The following is a 24,768-nucleotide window of genomic DNA, read 5'->3' as shown; positions in this document are numbered from 1 at the left end:
CAAGTCCCTGCTATGTAACTTTCATACAAAGACTATGAAAAAGTTAGAAGCATATTCAGTGATTATATATCAAGTATTTGGCAAGTATGTTTCACTGTGGCACCAAAAAACTTTAAGATTAGTGGCAAGGTGTATTTTCTAGTAAAACTCTGTGGTTGTCTGAATTCTGTAACTGCTCCACTGTAGAGAGTTAAATGCTTAGCAATTATGCTGTTAGAAAAAGCTAAAGAACAAAAAAATCCCCACACCAACCAGAAAGAACGAGCTGAATCACCTGCTGTGCTACCTTCATCACTTCCTCCCCTCTCAAATATAATCAACAGTTAATCTCATTATCATCTGCAATCTTCCCCTACTGCTTAACAGAAGGTGTTGCATTTTGTGTTCCTCTCCTCCTTTGTATTGTGTCTAAATTCTAACCCATAATTAGAAAATTCTGAGAAAAACAGAATATAATGCATTAGTCATCACTGAGTATGTTATTTAAACAAGAAAAAAAGAGTAACAGGGAACCTTGTGTAGTTCTAAAATCTCTGTAAGTACTGGGCTTTTGGTAATTTTACAAAAAAGACCTCTTCTTTCCTCATCACCTTCCTTTCAAGTTCCAAGCTTGCCTTTCTTTGGACTTACCAGGATGTCCATGCAGTTGAAATAGTTCTGCTATTAATAAAACACCAATTCCCCAGGTATAATACAAATATCAGCTTGATTTGAATAACTGCATACATAATTCACAAGATATTCTAATGGAAAAGGAGGTTTAAAACTTAAATGAAATATGATTTTGAATACAAATAAACATAAAACCTGAAAGTGACAACCAGGTACCTTTGCAGGAAAGAGCTGCTTGTGTTTCTGTTTCTCAGCTTTACATTCTGAGGAATTAGTCCTATGTAATTGGCAAAGTGTTTAATCAAAAAGTGTGAGTTAATACATAAAAGCAACTTATGCAAGAAAATTGTAACACTGAGGCAATTTGTTGAAGAGCTTAATGTGTTTATCAATACAAAAGGAAACGCTATCACATCTATTTCTACTGCCAACCTTTCAGTATTGGCTGGTATGCACATATTTTAAAGCTGACTAAATTGCAGGAAAGGAGATCTGCACCAGGTTTCATTTACATTTAATTAAATGTATTCCTTTATGGTTTGTTGTCCTCAGTTTGCACAATATGCCAATGTACAAAAGTTCTCAACTAAAAAGGAACAGAATGCCTAGGATGCACTATTTAAAGTGCCTATCTCTTTCAGGTGATCAACATGATGTTCTCATGGCCTGAAGTGTCTGCTGAAACCCTTGGGGAGACATAGACATAGTTGAAGACATATGAAAAAAGATCATTTTTCTTCAAGTCACTGTAAAGATTGTTTTATGCCCTGTGATTTATTTAAGCTGAATTTCAATTTAAATGAGAATTCAGCCATTACATTGCAGGGAACATACAAACAGGAGAGGAATCAACTTTTTAAAAGGGTAGACACTGGCAGGACAAGGGGGAATGGACTAAAGCTAAAGGAGGGAAGGTTTAGATTAGATATTGGGGGAAGTTTTTTACAGAGAGTGGTGAGAGGCTGGAACAGGCTGCCCAGAGAGGGGGTGGGTGCCCTGTCCCTGGGGGTGTTCAGGGCCAGGTTGGATGGGGCCCTGGGCAACCTTGTGTAGCTCCAGGCCTGGAGGTTGGTGTCCCTGCCTGTGGCAGGGGGGTTGGAGCTCTGTGATATTTGGGGTCCCTTCCAACCCAGACCAGTCTATGATTCTATGCTCTGCAATGCATACAGACTCCACCTGATCATCATCTGGTTTCTAGTTCTTACATAAAAAGAGACAAAAAAGATATCTTCCAATATTTTAGAAAAGGGCTGCATCTTCTGGGTTATTTTTAAAATGCCTTATTGCTCTTTAATTAAGTAGTATTCTAACTTCTGAAATAGCTCTTTCCCTGCTCCATGTTGAACATCCATCAAATTAGGTTGTTTTGTCTGTTTAGTCATCCGAGAAATCTTAGAAACAATAAGATAGGAGAACAACAAACAGAGGAGCTGGTATTTGTTAGCCAGTTCTGTAACTTCAGGAACTATGCTATCTTTATTGGAGGGATTTTTGCCTGAAGAATACTCATAAGGTTATGGATTTTTACACATGAAAAAAAATCATACAGTTTGTTTCTCTGTTTTTTTCTGGAAAGTTATGGGAGTAACAAAAATTCCAATGCCTGCCTTTTCTCTCATTACTTCTTATCAAGTTTCAGAACTGGTTTGGGGTATTTTGTTTGCTTGGCTTTAGCTTGTCCTATCATTTATGGCTAAGGAGGATGTATCTGAGTTAATCTAATTGTGCTTAATCACGATGAATCACTCTGAGTAAAATGTACTTAAGACTTTTGAAAATGCCTCTCTAGTTTCAATGTAAATAACTGATCAAGAGGAACAGCAAACTGATAAAGCAGCATCAGGTCTTGGAAAAACAATTTAGTTATTGATGTTTATGTTCCAGATTTTTTTTTCTCATTAAAATGCACATAACAGAATTTAAGATTATAATTCAAATAACCCAAATCAAGAAGACATGGTGAGCCTTTCAGGTATTAAATATACTGCAAACCTATTTGTTCCCTCTGTCATTCTCACACTTGGGAGTGTGCAGAAGAAGAAATAGAATAGCTATGTTTGTTGATAGTTCAGTAAAAAACAAACCAAACCCCTTCCCCAAGGCTAAAAAGCCAGCAAGCACACCATCTTTAACTTCTCCTAGACACTTTCAACTATATATTAGCAGCCTGAATGTATACCATGATAGGAAGCAAAAAGTCTCTTGTTTCAATTAAAGAGATATGAGATTTTTATCATGCTTCTACTTGCCATGAAGACCTGCCATCTCAAGTAGCATTTATTTACACAATAATAATTTGTTTTAGCAGAAAGGTGGCTTTAAAAAACAACAAACCACCCAAAAAAAAAACACAACACAAAAAGAGAGGAAATGGGAGAGAAGAGTAGAAGTCCCTTGTACCTAAATGGACAGTACCCTAAATAGCATCTTTGACACGTATTACCAATGTGCAGGATTTAATTCTATATTATTTTATGGAGAACATAACTTCATGAGACATACAAAAATATATTGTTGCATCTGTAGAAGTCCAATAGGTACCTTAACCCATATTTTACTGCTTTAGTGCTTTAATCTTTTACATAAATGAAAAGTACATCAGTATATTGGCACTCTGCCACTTACAGACTTAACTTCACATGCCAGAAGTGGAAGAGTGCCCTGGAACACACCCGCTGACAGCATAAGTTGCTCATCCAACTACAGTTTCCATTAAAACAATCTCTTTAGAATCTAAATATGTTTTGTAATGTAATAGTTTTGTTGAATGTCCTACAAAGGAAAAAGGCAGAGTTAAACTATTTTTAACACTACTCACAGTCTCTTCTTATCTATCACTCTCTTCACTCGGATGGCTCTCTGTTCAGAATACAGCTTACACACTCCTGTTCAAGACAGCAGCAAACAAAAGTTCAGGTTAGAAGAGCACAATTCCTTTCTTGGAAAATACAATCATTTATTTTTAATCATTCAATAAATACTGAAGTACTTTTTAAGTAATCTTCAATGAAGTCCAAGACAGCGGTTCTGTGCTCCTTCACCTGAGCAGACTGGACACCCTTGTGTGCTGAAATACAGAACAAAAATAAATCTCAGTCTTTTAACTTCTTACTGAACTACACTGCAATTTATGATTTCAGCTGATAAACAAGTTATATTCCAGAGTCTAATAACATTTTATGTATGTTACATAGTAGCATTAAATAGCAGTATTTGAAATAGAGCTATACCTAAATATAGGTTCAGGAAAGAAAATCTTAACAACAAAGCAAACCCTGAAAAAAACCCTAGCAACTTACAGTATTCAAGTTATTAATTTCATCACTCAGTTGTATTATGTTAATTAAATTTCCAAACAAGGACATGTATCACCAAGCAAAGCACAGTAAACCAGATCTAGAGATTTAACTTACTTAAAACACTGAATTTCTAACATTTTAAATTCTGCAGTGTATAGACTACATGGAAATCTTTGGGATTTTGTGTGTCAAGTATCCTTTTAATTCACATATATTAATATTTCTAATTTTGATACTATGAAGTTCCCATGCATGACTGGTTTTAATGATGCTGGATAATGCTATAACGATACTTAGATTGCATTTCAAAGCTGCTGAAAAATCTTTGAAATACTGATAAAACAGGCAAACTGCAAGTCATACAACCTGAAAACAGCAAGAGAGAAGTTCTATCTACATCTTTCATAAGACAGTTTTGACAACTCAAGTTGTCAAAAATGCTGTTATTTTACCAGGATTCTCTTAGTTAATTATCTCAAACTTGCAAAGATTATACTCCTGATACCTTACAGATGAACAATCTAGAAAGATACAACTACTGAGTTCATTTCAGGGCTCTGTGACACAGTGCTATATTACTACTCAAGAACTGCTAATTATCTGTTTGTTCAAATATTCTAAAATGCTATGCTCTGGCTTCTCCTTCCACTAACACTGAAGAAAATTAAGTACAGTATAAATCAGTCGATGGGATTACACAGAGGCAACAGAAAGACAATGAGACTTCACCCATCTCTTTCCAAAACCTATTTCAGATTCAGCATTCTGTCAGCCTTTATCAATAACTAAGAAAAAACATTGAAGAGCTGCTCAGTTACCTTCTGTTCTCAGCTGGTGAATGGCATCAGCACACGTCCTCATAAATATCTGAGCATCCTGATCTATCTGATCACGTTCTGTATCTGTCATCCTCACATACTCGGACATAATATGGCTGAGAAAAGAGACACACAGTCACTTAAGAGATCCCCAACATAAAATCTACAAATACATATCTTATCCCTTCTTCCCACTCACCATCTCCACAGCAGCTTTCCTAGGACACTGATTTTCACAGAAAAAGCAAACAGTGTAATAACCATCACTGATAAAAATGCCACTTCTATGAAGCTGAGAGGTTTTTTAAAACATTTCTGTCTTGTAAAAAATGTAGAAAAAGCAATAGAACCTACTAAGCTTGTACATGAATTGAGCAGATGAGAAAATACACCTAGAAAATATAGCATTACCCTCAATACTCATTCCAGTGAAGCACATTTCAATTCTAAAACCATGAAAACAAGCAGGATAAAGGAATCACTCAAACGTTGAAACACGTACAAAACCCCCTGAACTTATTTTATTTAAATGTATGTTTTCATTATCCTAAATACTAAGCTTTGTTTTTAAAGTAGCTGAACTAGGAAATCTGTGAATTCAAACCAGAGTAAAGAAGAATACTGGAAAACAAAGCACATGTTTAATTTTAAGTGATTATAAGAGTTAATAAAACTCGTTCCCATTGTCTATTTCTACTTTAGATGATACAATAATGTATTTAATATCTTCTAATAGGATTTATACATCTTGTTACTAAATTCTGAAAAGTGGAGGCCTGTCGGTAAAATGTTAACACACTGCAGATAGCCACCATAAAAGCATGCTGTATAATCATATTTAACAGTGTTTCCTCAGCAATAGATGACAGGATGACAAAACTTTGCTACAGCAGCTTATACAATATTGCTCTTAGGTTTCCTGATGATACAGTCATCACAGCCTATTATATTTGCTTTTAAAGAAAAGCAAGAAATCATTAACTCACATCTTCACCTTAATTTAGATTTTCATTTGTATGTGAAAATTGCCTACTCTTCAAGGTATGTATAACACAAGTATATTAGCACAGAAATTAAAAAAAAAAAAAATTAAATAAAATGAGGGAATCTTCAGTTTGCAGATCTAGCCTGACACCCCTAGAGACCTTAGACACATTACCACAATCATACCAACTCTTCCCTGTCCCCGCTGTGGTCCCTGCCACTGGAATGCCTACAACCAAGTCACATCACCCTGTCTTACCATCTCTTATCACAACCAAAACCCACCAGTTCCTTCCTCCCTCTTCTACTGTCAGTGTGGGTCCCCAGATCTCCTCCACAGAGTTTTAAGTGTACTCTAATATTATACAAAATCTCTTCCTTCCCTTCCCACGTGGCTGGTTGCACATGGCAAAAGCAGCACATGGTTCCTCTGGCTCAGAAGTTAGTTTCCACTTACTGGCCAGCTAGCACACACACAGATCAGCCAGCAAACACTCTGGCAAACTCCTCAGCAGTAATATTCCATATTTTCATTGTTTGTTTCCAACACTGACATGTAGTTGATATCTAAATATGAAGGCTTGTTTCTCCCTCTGGTTAGAACTATTCTAAATGTTATTACCTTATAGAAAAATTACAGAAAAGCAGCTATAAACAGCATTTCCTCTTCTATTTTACTAGCTGAATTGCTCTCCTCTGGTCAGGACACAGGTTTCTTGAACACGTGGCAATACCCCTATCACAGCTGTAATCACTGGTCTCCTAACCTGTGACCCTAATTTGTACTCTCTGCAAAAGCACCTTCTGAATGATGAAAGTTTTGAAATTCTCGGTTTTTAGAGACATCTGATGGAGAGGCTTTCCACAGTCTGGTTCAAATGAAGTATCAATAGTTACATTTAAGATAAATCTACTAGTGAGTAGAATATAAAGTTCTTGTCTTTCTGTGTCTAAGGTTCCTGTAGCCTGCCCAGCTTTGTGGTGTTTGCAGAGTTCTATGCTTTCCATGCAGTTTTAAACATTATTGGGTAAAATAAACATCACAAAATGCAAAACCAGCAATTTCTTTTAAATCAAAGAATCACAGAACCATAAAATGGTTTGAGTTGGACAGGACTTCAAAGATCATCTAGTCCCAGCCCTACAGCCCCTCTCCAGCTTTCCTGTAGGTGCTGGGAGGCTGCTATAACGTCTCCCTGGAGCCTTCTCTTCTCCAGGCTAAGCAAGCCCAACTCTCTCAGCCTGTCTTCACAGGAGAGGTGCTCCAACACAAAATGCAGAATACAGAGAGCGCAAATTAGGTCTGATGGCTACTGACAAGGCTAAAGGAACATAACCTGTAAGGACATAATCAGAAAAATGCAGTCAAATGCAAAGGATACTAATCATAACAAGAAATTACTCTGAAAATACTACTAAGAGAAATGCAGGAAATACATAGGAATAAAGGAAACACATCAAATTAAAAGATGTATCCTCACTACCAAGAACTAGGGGAGAATAAGGAAGCACCAGGTTGATGAAAAGAACTACCTCTAAAGAAAGGGTTAAGGTAAAAAAAACAGAGGACTTACAGACCACTCAGCCTAGGAAAATACAGAAAAAACAACAATTTTTAAGTGCTTAGGAAACAACAAAAAGAAAACTAGTGGCCAAGATGTATCAAGAATAAGTCATGCACAGTGTAATTTACTTCTGGGATGCAGTAACAGGTCTTACAGAAGGATGAAAATCAATTATTGCTCTTTATCTTCTCTTCAGTGTGGCTTTTGTTACCATCTCACATGACATTCTCCTAAGCTACCAGCAAATAAATGAGTTAGAAGAAACCAGCACCATATGGAGGTGAAACTGTTGAAAAGCTGAACTTGGGAGTAGTTACATACAAAACAGAAGGACACATTGAGCTGTGTTCCACAGGGGTTTGTCCTGAATCTGATGCTATTTAATACTTTCATTAACAACTCAGGTAGTAGAATGGAACATACACTTATTAAATTCACAGAGGCATAAAGCTAAGTGAATTAAACCTGCATCAAGAGAACAAGACTTCGATTCAAAACAATACTGGCAGTCTGGAGAAATGACATTAAGAATTTGAATGAGGAATGGTCAGAGCCTCTTTGTTGCAGAAGGAACAATTACCTGAACCCACAGAGAACAGAACAACTGATTAGGGAACAGTTCTTCAGAAGGTCACCTGGGATTGTATTTGATCATAAACCAATCATAACAACAACATGTTGTTGTATAAAAAGTCATTATTACCATGGGAGGCATAAATGCTGTATAATCCATTAGAAATGGAAGATAATCTTCCTGCTACCCTTTGCTTTTGGGCAAGGCCTCAGATGGAGTTTTCTTTCATTTCAGCCCCTCACTGCAACACCAACTGGGATAGAAGTGGAAAAGGTATGATCATCAGTTGAAGAGAACACAGACCAAACCCCAAATATACTGTAACTGCTGATTCTAGTTATTGGTCCTTCCCAGAGCAGATGTAACCAATGATAAACACGAGTCATTCATAGTCTTTGCTACTCATTCAGTGTTTTCATTATTCATTATTTTCCCTTAATACATGTCATAGAGAAAGCCCACGTTTTCAGTTAGTGCCACAGATTTTAAGATGACTACAACTCCCAATTTTTAAGCCAAATTACAAGAAATAATGATAACATTTGGAGAGAACCCTGAAGGAGGGACTTCTATGTGTGCCCCTCAGTAAACCCGAGTTTTCTGACAGGCCAGATTCAACTTTCAATCCATCTTAACTCATGATACCACATCTCTGGTACCACTAAAGCTCTCAAAAGTCCTATCAAGAGGACAGAATAAATCAGGAAAGAAGATGAAAAAGTTTCTTATCACAAAAAACTGAAAACCAAGGTGCAAGAGAAGGCACATGAATCCTGATAAACATGAGAGGATAGAGGTTGCATCACTAGCTTCATGTATTTTGCCATTCACTCTGAAAAACTGTTACTGAAGAATTTATAATCTGCAAAAGTAAGGTCAAAGAAGCAATGAAGTAATTGGATGTGCCACATTAGGAGGAAGTTTTACAAGGCATACAGTAATTCAGCTTGGTAACTCAACAGCCAAATTTCACCAACACATCGTGCTGTAGTTGAAAAACAAGTATCTGGATTGACAAAATAGAGTACTTACATGTCATTAATAAAACTGAACATAAATTCCAGCACAGCCCTCTAGTATTAAATTATATAAACATTTTCTCCATAGCTTTAATACTGAAGTTATTAAAACTGCTGCCTTGAGTGAGGCATTTGCTAAGACTGATGGCATCAATGCCATGATTCTCTTTGCATCCACAGTGTAGAACAGCATAAGCATAGTATGGAATTTGACAGTTCTATCTAAAGTTTGACCATTAAGGATGGGGTGAACTGCAATTCACAGATGACATTTGGAAGGGTTTTTATGATTTAATAAAGGAAAATACATTTTCTTCCTCTTTCCTCTCCTGAATTAATATGGGGCGGAGGGGGCTGTGTCTGTGTGCACATGTGAAAAGTCACTGAGAATAAATAGAACAACTGGTTAAAAAAGTTTACAAAAACAACAGTAAAAACTCAGAAACCAAACCAGCTTGGAAATAATTATATTTCTCTCATCACTTGCCTTTTTTGCACACTAGTGTTGGTAAAACACAAGTAGTACCCAAAATTTAACCTCTACTGACTGTTTGCTCTTCCTGCAATTATTTGCAGTTTCTCAGCTTCTGCACTGACATGTTTTCAAACAGCAAACCCAGCTATTTCAGTATTAAATTGGTAGCTCCACCTAGTGTTGTGCACAACCTATTCCAAGAGGAATGAAAGAGAGCACTAGACGTATCACTTAAGCTGTACACACCAGTTCTGCTTGCTGCTTGGAAAAGCAGTTGCTCATGCACCCTGCCTGCAGAACTGACACCCACACACACCCAGGCTCTATTTCTGCTGGCACTGACTACAAACAGCTCTCTCAGCCTAACACTTAGAAAACATTCCAAAACCTTCTTTTTTTCTGGTTGTATTTTTGAAACAAGAAAATACTGCTTTTAAAATCTCAGGGAGACAAAACACTGTACCAGAATTCTTCTGGCAACCTACTTAGGGACTCATTTTGACATCACTGATGGCACAGAACTGCTATTACTGTGACAGACCCTTTCAGGCTCAGAAGTTGGTTTCTCAGAAAGACTGTTCCTCCAGCATGGGCAGAGCCTATGGAATAGCAGACAGCTCATCAGTTCCTATTGTCTTCTCTTGGGGGATGGATATCTCTGGATAACGCTCTTATTTGGTATCAGTGAAGTTTTTTTGGAAAAGGAAAGTTTGCCTGCACTGTTTCATTTGGATATATGTCCCCCCCAGAAAAACCCAACCAACTGGGTTGTGTGTGTCTCAGATGACTGAAAAAAATAAGACATCAAGTTGTTTTAAGTGATCTTCCACCTCACCCCAAAAGGCAATGCCACAATGATCCACGTTTGTCCCCTCAAGAAGAGCTGGCTGACGTTCTCTTTACAGTGGTTGCAGCCTACAGTCTGGAAACTTCACCTCACAGAAATTCACTGGCTTCTTTACAAAGGGTGCATCCCAATTGGGATGTGTTAATTCTGTGCTGCACGCACTGTACATTCTTCCAATTTTATATCTGGTTGGAATTTCAGATGTTTTTTTGAATTATGGATCTCAAAGTAAAGTGGGAATCACAGAACCCTAAAGAAGACCTCTTTCCCTATGCACAACCAGGGTGGCAGATCAGCCTGATTAAAAAAGGCAGTGTGACAAAGGCACTGTAATGTTGGTGAGCATTTTTCCACAGACAGTTATATTTCTCCCAATTGTATGTTATGTTGCACTGTGTCTAGTCTGTCCTGCAATCTCAGGAACCTACTCTGCAAGTCCTTCAAATGTGTTGGGCCTGGGCTGACAGGTTGTTCTTGTTTCAGAACTCACCCCAAAGAGCCAGAAATCATCAAATTCTGAGTCTCATTTCATTCAGTGACAGCACCACTCTTCATTAGTAAGCAATCTACATTTTATAACTCAGCATGTTTACACATTTTTCAACTGTATAAAATCTGAAAATAAATCAGTCTAAACACAGTGAATGCTTACCTATAAGCATTAATGTAATCCTTTCTGTGTTGCAGAAGAAAATCCTTCAGCTTTCCAATATGAGAAATCTAAAGAGAATTCATAAATAAACTTCAGTCAGATAACTGATTACTTTTATGTTTAAAGTTCAGAATTCCACACTTCAAATATTAATTAGTAAAATTAGTTATCTCTAATTTAATTAAACAGAATCATAACATAGTAGAATCTTCACATTTTGCAATCAGTCAATACCTAAAAGTCATCTAAAAAAGGTCCTCTGTATGATCGTAGAACTCAGTAGTAAAAATGTATGCCTACTATACAGAAAACCAAACACTAAACATAACTACAATATTAAACATTAGAAATATTAAACATTAAAATAACAACCTGAATCATTATCTAAACTCTGAATTCAATAACCTAATGTACATTCTAGAAAATAAATTAATTTCAGAATACAAGAAAGTTTAAAACATCTTATTAATGAGGTATTAAAAATACTCAGGGTGAGTTATTAGAACACATTAAAGCAAGGTACTGTCCCTCTCCTTTCTGCTTTTGCAGTAATACAGGGAGCAGCTTGTGCCTGCACTCAAGCTGTATCTCTATCCTCTGATAATCGTTAGTAAGTTTGCCAGAGGATACATCTCAATCAAATTTCTATTTCTGTATTTCCACTTTATTATGGAGACATTTTTACATGAAAAACCTCCTAAAAATCTGAAAGCCCTTTTGCAAACTTTAGTCCAATTTAAAAGATTTGGTGTAGCATAAGATGCTGCTTTACTTTAGAGAATGGAAAGACTCAGAAATCTAGTTCAACTGGTCACAGGAATGACTACCAATACAACTTCCTTGGCAGGAGGGACACACGATGAGGGGGGAAGGGAAAGGGAAGAGAATTCTATATATTACTGGTATATATTTTCAAGGGAGAGGCAGGGGGAAACCTTTCTAAAATATATTATCAAATATTCACTTATAATTCTGTGTAAAAAACATGCAATGAATTTTACAAAACAATAGGTTGTTTTAGTTTGCAAACACAATAAACACGGTTTACTCCTGTATCTGGGAAAAAGCATCAGAAGCTGTTCAAGTCTTAAAATGCTATTTTCATGCAAATGGTCCTTGTAATTAAACAAACAAAAAAACCACAGAGAAAAGAATACAGAACAGTTTGGATAAATAGAAGATTAATTCCCCCAATTATTTTTTCAAAAGATCAGCAGCTCTTTGAATAAAAAGGAGAGGAAAAAAAAATGTACTATAACCACAGTGATTTGTACAACCAAAAATAAGTGTCTCCTCCTGCAAATAAATATGCATACATTTCCCTAATATCATTTGCTCTGCTTCACTTTTACTACAGCTCCTGGTATCGGGTAAGAGTTTTCCCAGTTTTCAGGTTTAAAGTTTCACGTGTGATTAAGAGCATATGGTAGATTTCATCCCATTCACAGCAAACAGTTCTGATAGTACCCCTAAGTGTGTTAGCACCCCCAGAAGCAACATGAAGGGAAACACCAAACCCACTACATGATCAAAAAGGCACAAAGAATCAGTGGAACCATTCCACAGATGTTCCTTCTCATCGCTATTGGAACTTATTTTCTGTCTACTAATCTCTTTCTCAGCTCAGACTTGGTATGTCATGAAATTTGCTGAATAGGTAAATTAAGCTTGACTATGAAAGCAAAACATTTAAAAACAGTCATACAGTGTTTCAGTATAACAATAATACTTAATAGGCAGAAAGAAAGTACTAGAGAGGACAAAGAGGAGCAACGTAAAATAAGCAGCACGTTCCAAAACGTTTACATTAATATGTGAACAAACACTACACTGGAAAAGGGATTAGCAAAATTTTGTAAGTAATAAATCTTAATATTATTGCAAAAGCTACAATTTAGGAGTGATTAACAAGCAGAAAGAATCAGAATGACAAGCAAGAACACTGTCTTACAGTAATTAATTCATCTAGTCACAAAGAGCATTCTATTTAGGCTAAAATTGTCATCGTGTGTTTGAATTGCACTGACCCCACTTTGCCTCTCCTTCATTTGTAAAGCTATTTTCATGAATTTAGAATGACACCATTATGCCCATACTCGCATCAAGCTCTTGGTTCCCAAGATTTGCATCAGAAGTGAGACTTCTTGTTCTACTTTCCCTCAAATTCTAACAGCATCTTCTGTGATCCTGCCCTACTGTTATTTCTCTTTTGCCTTTTCTATACTGTGTACTACTGGCACAGTGTTGAATTCAATTTGTCATTACCATACCAACAAAAATTAACAATTTTTACAAAAGTCTCAAAAAAACAAAGAATTTTTTTTTTTGGTACAATGCCTAAGCTTATGTAGAAACAGAATATCCCTAATTATACAAAATTAATTCTTGAAAATATCTCCAGGGTCATCAACCTACAATTACTCTGGGGTTATCAAAAGCACTCCATACACACTGCACAACGTTACCAACCTCCAGCCTAAAGGTAATAAAGCATCTCCCTACAGCAACAGAATGGCTTTATTAGATTCTTACAACTCTTACTATGGATAAGAACCAACCAATGTGCATGTTTACTGCTTACCAACTTCCATCCATCTGTTCTTGCTTCACAACAGTCCTCCCCCCTTGAAAGCCCTGCTTCCCTGCACGAGTGTCCAATTCAGAGCCAGTAATCCTATATCCCTCTAACATCTGTAGCCCCAGGCAAACCACCCCAAGCTTTTAATTTCTTCTCACAAGATAGTTCTGAAGTTGCCTAACCTATAACTGTCCTCTGCATTTGCTCCAGCTTGTATCCATCCTTTTCCAGTGAAGATAGAAGGGTATTGGCTGGTGTTTGTTACTTTGTAGCTCACCTGGAAATAACTTTCTCCCACCATTTTCATTGATTAGTTTCAAGCTTACTTCTTGTTTTGGTCTCTAAACACCTATGCTGTTGAATTTCTTTCTTCTAACTCCAGACTCATTCAACCCTTGCTGTAATGTATCATGCTCCTCCCTCTCCTTCCCCATAGCATTCCCTCATCAGTAAATTTTAGCAATCCATCTCTTTCTTATTCCCCAAAATAAGAACAGTACTAAACAAGGCAAGTTTAAAAATCCATTCCAGAGTAATTCCACTATTAACCTCTCTTCAGCCCAAACACTTCATTCCAGAGAGAAGCATTCCTGCTTCTTAATCATCTTATTCAGTTAGTATTTTCTCTGCTAATCTCTTCTAGACTTCCTATTAGCACTTCATCAGACTCTCTACCATCAGACACCAGGACTTCATAATGAAGGGAAAACAGATTTTCTTACAGCAAATATTACTTAAGCACATTCTTTTTTAGTAAGCCAGCAAATTATACTGCCTTGTACCTTGCTTTCTACTGGTACCACCTTCAGTTCAGTATCTTTTCATTAGAAATAGCTGCCTTCAGACCCTGGGATTTCACAAATCCACTGTGCCCAAACTCAGCCCACAGATTATCTGATACCCATGATTTGACTGCATTTAAATTCTGAGATTTTGTACATGTTTCTGATTCCATGCTCTGTTTCCCAGTACATATCTTGCTTTCACCCTACTAGTACACAGCTTTTTCCTTAGCAATTTAGTTTGGAGATCATGCCTAACCTACTCTTAATCTATATTCCAGCTGCACGACAAATCCACTTTTTTGCTAATTCCCTTTTTATTTACATAGCTAAAGAATATTTTACCTTTGGGGGTTTTAATACCATTAACTTATCAATTTTGCCAAAGTTGACTTTATCTCTACAAAGTCACCCCTTCTCCAACAGTTTTCTTGGCTCGTCAGTCAGTCTCTCTCTCTCTTCAACCCCCTCTTCCCAACACCCACACCAGCTTTTTATTGCCTCTGGGCTAAATTCTTGTATCTTCTCTAATCAATCTTGCAAATAGAACTAGAACAATTTTCAATCCCACTTGCATTTCAGCATATCCACTTTTTCCACTCCATTTACCCATCCATCATAACTGCAAACTCCTATTTGGCTGCTTTCAAAACAATTATACCATCAGTAGACACGGCCTTCAGAAGGATAGATGAAAGCAATTTGAAGATGAAGCACAAACACATCTGAGTATTGGTCTCCTGTCATGGATTCCATTCTCTGCCTCTGGAAATTAGCTTTCTTCATCTCTGACTAGAGAAATCAGTCTCCCCTTCAACACTGAGACAATGCAATTATTTCCTTTTTTTCCTGAAGGGGCAGGAGGGCTTAGAGAAATGCTTTTCATAGTTGCAGCACTCTTGCACTGCATTAAGACTAAACTTAGCTTACGGGGAAGAACACTACTGAATTTTCAGATACAACTGACATTTTTATGAGAATCATGGGGAAAAAGTAAATTTCCTCCCAATATTGCCAACATCAGTTATATTGCTATACTAACAGCATGTTTGTGAGCTTCCATTCACTGAATGAATACTGAGGGTTACGTTCTTTCTGACAACAAAGACTCTCACAAAACCCCAAGCTCTCCCTCTTCTCTCTCCACTCCCTCTGGCACTCCACTGGAGGTGTCCTGGGGGGTTACTAAAGCTCAAGGTTGAACATAGAGAATTGTTTTTTTCATTTCAGTTCCAAACACCTGTATCAGCATGAGGCAGAGCAGAAGCTGGATAGCATCAGTAGAGCACTTCCTAAACGATTCACCTGCCATTAAAGGAAGTACAGCTGGTTACAACTTCAGAAACTTCACAACAACTCCTAAGCTCAGGTACCAAAGCTGGAGGCACCCGGTGTTATTTAGAAACTTCAGAGTGTAGTTCTGATCATGAAAAAAACAATTGTCTATGGTGAAGCAGCAGCAGTTATCCACTGGGTGGCAATAAAAGCGTCAGCATCACACAAATAAAAACCACTATAAATTCACATCAATGCCTGCAATGTAACTAAAAGTTACTTCAGGTTCCAGTTTACACTTTTGGAAGTTTATCTTCATTGTAAACTACCTCTTTAACAGACATATCTGTGCTTTGGTGCCACTGTAGATTTATTTTTTAAAAAAAAAATTAAAAAAGCTCTTATTAAAACATAAAAGCAAATATTGCATAGTATGCAGGTCCAACACAAAAGGAAGCTGTGAATGGCTGCCATCTGCTACCACAGGTGGCATGCACAGCTCTATTGATACTCAGAGCCTTCACTAGAAGTGCTACGTGTTCTTCTGCTTAGAAAATTTTCTCCAGATTTTAGAGCAGGCTGTATTTTTCAGTAAGGGAAAGAGGAAAGCGTTCCCTCTGGAGCAGCATCTTCAAAAGGCGCGCATACGTCAGAACAAAGACGCTGACTCTGCTTCCTTCAGTATCTTAGCAATACACACACCACATTTCTTTCCACTCCCAACAAAGAATTGATCACTCATGAAACAGTAGGTTCCAATTTGCATACGTTTAACCCACTGCAAGAAGCAGCAGCATTGTTTACGATTAAAGTGATTGGAGTAGGTTCCCGTGACACATTGTAGGGAGAACCCGGCAGCGCTGAATAGTCATTTTCATTCAACAAACAGCATTTTATCAAGTTTACTCTTCCATCAGAACAATAAGCAGCTACTTACGACCACATAAAACTGACTGTTACACTCTGCACTGCACCTCTGAATTTTTAAAGCCTGTTTTGCTAAAGGAAACTTTAAAAGCACTTAACCCCCCCCCAAAAATGGAAAGGATCTTGCACAAGTCATGAGAGGCGGCATTTACTGTTGATTCAGCAGCACAGACAATCACTGCTGATGGAAGTGTCTTGTTACCATTAAAGAAATCAAGTTTTACATTTCATTTTTCAGTCTAGCCAAAAAGCCTCACTTCAAATGTCTCTCCTAAATAGATCACATCTACAGATTCATGATAAGGTGGCTACATTCTACAATCCGCTCTGCAAAGAGCAGAAAATTCATCATTTTTATAACATAAATATCTAGGCATCATGTTTTCAATTCTAAACATACAGCCAACATAAGCATACACCCATGGCCTATTTCAGAAGAAATTAAGAATTTCAATAAGACATTAGGTGATGTCCAGGGACTGCATGCTTCCAATGAAGAAAAGTACAGTCTCAGTACTGGGAGATACAACAATTGGTGTTAGAACATACACTTGTTTTTTATACAATAAAATGTTTCCAGTGTTGAAAACATATTAAAAGAGAAGAAATTTTTCGTGGCTACTACATGTAATGAAGGCAATTATTTCCAGAAATCGGGAATAAAACCCAAAAAGAACAGATACTATCAACAAAAACCCAATTTATATTAAATGAATTCTAAAATAAAGAGCCTGAGCTCTTACCTAAAATGCGACAGTTGGGAAAGACTAGTTAGAAAAATTCTGATGCAGCAGGAATGACTCCTGTGGAGCAGTCTTCCACTAAAAACAACCTTTGATTAGATAAGAAATGTCAACTTTTTTAAAAACAGACCACGTGAAAGGCCGGGTCCCACACTGCTTCCTTCTAGGTGATGTTTTAAGCACTGTCAGCCCACTGAATTGACATGACCTCCTGCAGGATGCTGCCTAAGAACAGACAAGATTTTGAGTTTAAAATACGTTTCAGAAACTGGAGCTTTCAAACTACAAAATTATATAATTCCCTGATAGAAAGATCAATTAAATCAAACCAAAGATTCAATTCAAACTCCAGCTCTGAATTTAATAGGGGGTGAGAGCTGTTCTTTAAGGGGGTTTGGATGGTGACTTATCCGCACCATGAGGTGGTGCTGTCCTACCAGAGGAGCACTGGCTGCCTCCAAACGCCAACCAGTTCTCAGCTGATTTGCCTCTGGAGGGGATCCATTTGGTTTCGGTTTCCCCGGCAAACGTGCAAGTTCCTAAATTAGGTCACGCAGATCAATTGCTCTCGTAACCCGAGACCCAAAAGAGCAAAATAATATCCAAACTGTGGCGTGGGGGTGGCCCAAGGCTGGAAGCGGGTGGCAGGAGGCGAGGAGACAGCCAGCCTGGCTACCTCTAATCTCAGGAAAATTGTGACCGTGTTCAGCTTCTGCTTTACATCACCACGTATTTGGGTAGAGCAGCAGCAACGGGCAGGCAACATTTTAATTGTGTTTTATTAGCAGCCCTGTATTCAGAGCTAAGGGATTAACCAAGAAGGGGGACGTGCTGTATTTCCAAATATGTGGTATATGGTGTAAGAACATTCAAAACTGAACCAGCAGAATTAAAAGCCATGCAAACGAAGGCTGAGGCATTCTCACTCTTCAAGGCAAAACACTGCACAAAACTTGTAAAGTATTTCAAAAATAAAACTTGTGATATTATCAGCGTTTGTCTATTTTAAAATAGCAACAAAATTCTAAGGAATCACTGCAAAAACCTTCATTAGCCACTGTGAGATACAGGAGGGCAAAGCCTTTTTGCAGAATACCACAGGCAGCGTTAGGTGATCACTACCAAACTGATTGGAAACCTCTGAACAGATTACCTCACACCTGGTCCAGAGCAGAAAAGACTTCTTATTGCTAAATAGCAAACAGGAAAAAAAAAAAGAAAGAGTAAAAAAAGCACTGTCTTGCACTGTCAAAAGAAAAAAAAAGAGGCTGATTTTAAAGGAAGCCTTTTATTAAAAATTCCTGCTTTAACTAATATATATTTGTAAATCCTGCTTACAGTTCAAATATTGCCTCTCGTTGAGTTTTGCTACTGTCAGTTCAGTTGCAATACCCATCCTCTGACGTTGCACTTCTGATCTGCACTTGGTTAGTTTGATATTTTATTCATCATTTATTATACAAAGTGGAAAATTTGTCAGTAAGTAAGTATCAGCCTAACAGCCTCACATTTCATTTTACCATGCCTGCCTTAAAAATAATCCAGAGTTGGTGTAAGGTTTGGTCAAATCAGTGATGAACAGATTCTTTTTAATTTTGTGACACACTTGCAAACCATTTCTTGTTGAGGACTCTAATGAGAGCAAAGCAAAATTAAGACCTACGATCTTTAAAGTGTCACTTCCCCAGTGCCCACAGTAAAGACTGAGAGTACCCAGTATTATCACTGGACGAAGGTTCTACTGGGGTGTTATTTGGGTGCGGGGTTGCTGTATATGCTTTAAAAATTGGGATGGTACCTACAGCAAACTCCAACTGTACAGAAAAACTGAAGCCATTGCAATTTTTAAGATTGAAATTGTCCTAAAATATACTGTACATTCTCAAAACCATTTTAATACACTGCATTTCAGGCATTTATAAATACAGGCACGACCTTAATTTACAGGATAATTACTAACAAACACTGAATTTCAATTCTGAACCAGAAAGCTGCAATAAACACAGAATGTAACATAAAGAAAGGTCTGTGTTGATTTTGTCACTGCTTTCTTAGGTCTGGTGGGAACACACTGGTTTGATACCTGCATGTACAGAAGCTCATCTAAATTCTCAACAGGAACAAGAGCTGACCTCCAGAAAAAATTAGCCATAGGTTTTCTACAACATAATGTCATGGTAAATGTTTTTAATAACTAGTCTTCATTTATTTTTTGTGGCAACAAATACATTCAATTTAAGGAAAAAAAGCATCTGATTTTAATAAAAGTTACTATTTCCTTTTTCTTGTTTATTGTCCAACTCTAATCATAACTTTCTTGAACATTTGTATTTTTACACAATCAATCCAAAACCTCACTGACTAAAATATAAACCCCATAACAATTGTGGGGAATGTTCTGGTTGAGAGATAAAAGTAAATTGGTCAAAATATGTATTTGCAATAATTTGCCTTTACCATTGCTGTTCAAAACACTCCATTTACAGCCTTTCAGTAACTGCATTCAACTTTGCTTGTGTCTTTCTGTAAGAGATACTTTTCTTGTCCCTTGTTCTCACAGTCTGGACTCGGTTAGGACTGTGTTTTCTTGACTCAGAGATGTTTTACGATACGAAGAGCTTTCCAGTCTCATTGAACAGACACACAGCAATAAAAGGTTATTCTGGCCATCATTATGAAATTCTGAATTCAGGTTTTTGCAGTGCACTGCAGGGAGCGGCACTGTTTGTGCTTGACTCTGAAACTAAACTGAATCTGCTGCAGCAGAGGCCGAGCCGGGGCACCAGAGCACTGAAGCGGCATCCGTGGGGCCGACGTGCTCCCTGCTGCAGCCGCGGCCAGAGCAGAGCCTCCCTGGCACACGCTGCAGTCCCGTGCTCCTCTGCCAGGCCCTTTTGATTCAGAGGTCTACACTGTCAGTGTATTTCCACTAACAGACCTATACACCCACGCAGCACACACTAACACAGCGGTCACTCTGGCCCAGAAACTCACCATTCTGTCAAACATGATTCAGGGGGACAAGCACCACACCGGTTCAATGTGTTTTTCTGGATTTTCTGGATTTTCATCATCAGTACAATAGTGTTCTCACTGCAAGAAATCCTTTCTATTATTTTTCAACACCTTAATTCGTATTTTGCAGATGAAACATTACTTGAGTAGTCGCTTTGCCACATTTCTCCCTCGTTAAAACACTGGACGGGACCAAGAAAACACCCACCTGGAAATGAGAAGTTTATGATTCCTCAGCTAAAGATCAGACACAAAAGCAAATAAAGAAATATGCTGGGAAAAAGCTGAGTCTGTACACATTAAGATTTTAATCCAAGTGCTTTATGGTATGGACAGAAAAATTAGGACAAAGGGCCCCTTCCCCCCCCCCCCCCAACTCCCATGTAACAGGAAACCCCAAGACCAGGATCATCTGCTTGAATCTTAGGAACTCACAGGGCCCTGGTCCCTCTAAGCCCTTATGTGGCTGATGCAGAGTGACACACTGATACAGCTACTCACATCTTTGTACGTCTACCAATGCCTTCTGTGCTGCCCCACTTCAGACAGACTGCTTTGCAGCACATTCTCAGCAAGCTGCTATCCTCTGTCACAGCACCTAGGAAGTAGAACCAACCAGCCAAACAAAAGAAAATCCCTACTCCATCCCTGGGGAAAATAACTCTTCTCCACTGGTCCTCATAGCAGCAAAAATTTTGGCTCAACTGAGGTGAGGAAAACAATAGCACAGGGAAGAAAAAATTTAAAAAAAAAAGAAAAAAGATAATCCTCTCAATAACTCTTGGACTGGACAGGGATAGTAACAGACTCTGGACCCCTACATTCACACAATGCTATTCATGTTGGTTTTGATCTCTAACCATGGATGAGGATAATTTCTACTTGAAAAAAATTCCAGCAGATAGTCACGTAGAAATTTCTCCTGACAAAGCGCTTGCAGAATTTGGGAGCAGTGAGCTTGAGCTGTAATTAAAAGGGAAATCAATGCTATTCTTTTGCATCTGAGTAATGCTGACAATTCAAAAGTGTATTTTTAATCACTGAAAGCAGAAACTCCTGACAAGAATTTAAGTTGTGAAGTAAGGCACTTTTCCTTTCTCTCTTTTCTCACCCATGAATCTCAGTAAGATTTTTTTTTAAATGTCCATTTCCTGTAATTTTGGTAATTTTAGAATATAATTATTTTTACATTTTTATGGTGCCTTTGGGGTATCATTACAAATATTTTAAAGCATTTAAACTTAGAAAAATAAAATTAAGTAATAGCTTCTCTTAAGGAGAGACTGTCAGCCCTATCCTGAATAAACAATTCCTTTTAAAAGCAACCTAGAGATTTATATCCACTGTAACCATAGAAATTAATCTTGAGTTTAAACAAAATAGAGTAAAACGTAATTTATTTCATGAAAATCAGAACACTGCTATTGCAAATGAAAGTTGAGGCTCTGGGTTTTTAATTCAACAATTTTAATTCAACAGCTTTGTATGCAGTCCTAAGATTTTACTTCTTACAACTTAATCATCCTCACAACCAAGTTGAGTAAAGCATTTAGGCCTCAGTATTTTAATTTTGCTCAAGACAGATGTCAATCAATTAAGAAAAAGGTTACCTGCTTTTCAGAATAAAGAAGCTGAAGTTAAATGTAAGGAACTTTTTTAATAGAAGCAATCATGAGAAACTGCTAAGACGTTGTGAGGCCAATGATAAGGCAGCAGAAATCTATTTATGAGTTTTTCATATTAAAAGTTCGGGAAGAGCTGAGAAGAGGAAAAGAAAAAGCACAAACAAGGAAACATTTTTATATGTCACATAGCTAAAAAAATAGTATATTCAGAAAAAAAACAGTGTTTCTTACAAACTAAGAGCATTTACAAGGTTGCATGAAACAGTCCAGTGTGCAGACCTGTAAAAGCAATGATCATACAGAAAGAACTTCAAGGTCAAAGTAAGTAGTTATAACTCAGTTAAGTAAGAGCTAAAAAGCATCAGAATTTGCTGGATTTTCAAAAAGCAAGGAAAGTTCATTTGTTTCCCAATATAACATCAAAATTAGAAATCACAGCCCAAAATCCAGAAAATTTTTCACACTGCAATACGTTTAACTATTTTCCTGTAGCATCCACAAAAATTTAACTGAAAAATACAAAAGTATACAGCTGAAAGAATTTTTATCAACAGAAATATAATCTTTTCTCTAATTCCTGTTTGTATTGTGATAAAGTCTTATGTGGCACTTCTGGCTGTCACATTACCTGTATATAAGGCCTTCTCCCAATCCTCCCTTGAGGCCATCAATAGAAAATTATCAGACCATGGGGGGGTGGGGGTGTGCGAGATTAATTTAACCAGTGTTATTTACAACTAGAAAGCAAAACTTTGAGCCTAGAGTTACTTACTACACTACAAGAGATAGAGAACTAAAGAAGAGAAAGAAAGAAAATTAAGCTGCTTAAAACCCAGAAGAAGAAGAGGCAACCCTCCCAAAAGCACTGATTTCAAACAGTAGCTTTTTGTTGTCAATACATAAACCAACATTCTCTATGCCAATGTCTGAGTAGTTCCAGGATGCTCCTACCAACGCAGCCAGACTACAATCTGCAGTGTTATTGGTTTACCCCAAATACTTTTGTCCACAGATCTCCCTGTAAAAACTCAGTTGAGCAAAACCTGAACCTGGCTCTTCATTTCCAGCCAGAAGCCAAAGCATTACTTGAAACAGCTTAAAGTTTTACCATGGAGAAAACAAAGGTAACACAAGGACACACTGACATTGTAACATAAAAGCAATAAAAGGTAAAGCATGTGCTCCTGTTATTCCACGCACACAGTCACACACACACTCTCTTCCTTCATACACACACACCCTCCCAGGAAAAGCTTCTATTTCTTGCAAAGCCAGACAACATCAAACATACTGTATGTTCCTCTTGCCAGCATCTCAAAGAGAGATTTATGAAAACCTCTGTATCTAGCAATGCTCCTTAGCTGCAGTAGCAAAAATATGTCAAAATAGCACATGTTTAGGACTTGGAGCACACTTGCCCTTGGAGCGTCACTGTACTTAGTCAGCAGAAATGAAACCTGGATGGGATTGGGGTGAGATAAGCAACTGTGTAATAAAGCACATGAAGATGCAACATCCTAAACAGTGCTAACACAGGAGAAAAACTTCTGGTCTTACCCCAGTCCATAAAGGAGAGTGGACCTAGAAGAGTCGGACAAACTCAGAGCTCACTCAGACATAAGAAACCTTGGCTTGTAACACAAATGGGAAAGAAGAAACTCAAATGAAGTGAGCTGTGCAAGGCCGTGCAAGATATGTGAAAATACAGCAGTCTGCTCCTGTCTCCCAGCTACCACTGCAAACACATTACTCAATTCTGAAAGAATGATGTCTATCTTTACAAAGCCTCAAATTCATGGGAACCCACAACTGAACACACACTAGGTAGCTTTCTGATGATATGCATCCACAGGAAACAAAATACACAACGTGCAAACAGGGAGGAAAGCAAAACTAACCAAAAGGCAGCAAAAGCTTAGCACATACACACAAGTGGGAAGTAATGGACTGGCTGGAATAAAAGGAAACAGCATCTGCACTGTACCAGACACCACCACTGTGTACTGCTGCATTGAGTCTCAGGCTTCAGCCAGTAGTCAATGCAGAGGAGAGGGCTGTAAAGTGGAGAGTTATCTTCATGGCTGCTCAGGAGAGCAACACAGTTTCCACGCTGAAATAAATGTAACTGAGTGTTCAGCCAGCTGTGAGAGAATCTTAAGGGAGGTGAGAGAGTGAAACAAACCCAAGCTGGGCTGCAGTAGCTAACTGTGACTGCAATGCAAGAGCAATAACAAACCAACTGGATAGAAGAGACTTGGTTTCAGCAGGGATGCATACACAGAAATAGGTGTACCTTGTGTAAGACAGATACTACTTTGTATACCATTTTCACTCCAGCTTAGACTAAAATGCTACTGCAATTTGCCACACCAACGTTTCACAGCTTACATGAATTCTCTCAACAGCCTCTCGTATCAAGGACAGAGGGGATACTACATTTTCCAGCTTATCTGGGTTACAGCCACCTGATTTACAGGTGTCAATACCACTGCTCCACAGCTCTGCATTACAGATGAGGTGGTATTACTGAAATGTATTCCATAAATATTTCAGTATTCTGGCCATGCACTGGCATGCTGCTCTTGGGAAGAAAGAAAGGTGAACATGAGGTACCTCCCCACTGAGGAGCTCTCTCACCAGCAATTTTAAGATGAAAATTTTAAGGCTGTAACTCAGACTTAAACCATGAAACCTTAACACTAGGAAGTGAACTTACCATAAGGAGACTGGTCAAGATGACATGGCAAATATCAAGTAGATACCTGTCTCTACGAGTAGATGGAACAGGAATTGGCAAAGCTTACTGTGGCACTCCAGTGAAAAATTAAGAGCAATAATGAAAGGCAAAGGAAGGGAGGAATTGAAGATGGATGGAAGAGAGAAGAAAAACAGCAGGAGAAGTGCACTGAGGTAAAGAATGAAAAAACCCAAAGCTTTCCAAGATACATCCTGGCTACAGCAATAACTGTTTTCAGTTC

The 24,768-nt window shown here is 37.9% G+C and overlaps 1 protein-coding gene across 2 annotated transcripts in view; it reads right to left on the bottom strand.

Annotated features, from left to right (window-relative positions):
- Positions 1–24,768, bottom strand: part of STX18 (syntaxin 18) — a 58,225-nt gene that overhangs the window by 15,391 nt on the left and 18,066 nt on the right. For both annotated transcript variants that reach the window (XM_084266702.1, XM_084266703.1), the window contains exons 2-5: positions 10,846–10,913; positions 4,730–4,845; positions 3,602–3,679; positions 3,431–3,497 (exon numbers count right to left, since the gene is read on the bottom strand). In XM_084266702.1, the coding sequence (XP_084122828.1) occupies positions 3,431–3,497; positions 3,602–3,679; positions 4,730–4,845; positions 10,846–10,913 (329 nt within the window). The remainder of the gene's footprint in view (positions 1–3,430; positions 3,498–3,601; positions 3,680–4,729; positions 4,846–10,845; positions 10,914–24,768) is intronic.

The sequence above is a fragment of the Gallinula chloropus genome (assembly GCF_964237585.1).
Source record: "Gallinula chloropus genome assembly, chromosome: 7".
Lineage (NCBI taxonomy): Eukaryota > Metazoa > Chordata > Aves > Gruiformes > Rallidae > Gallinula > Gallinula chloropus.
The sequence above is the reverse complement of the archived record's forward strand: the minus strand, read 5'-3'. Positions and strand labels throughout refer to the sequence as shown.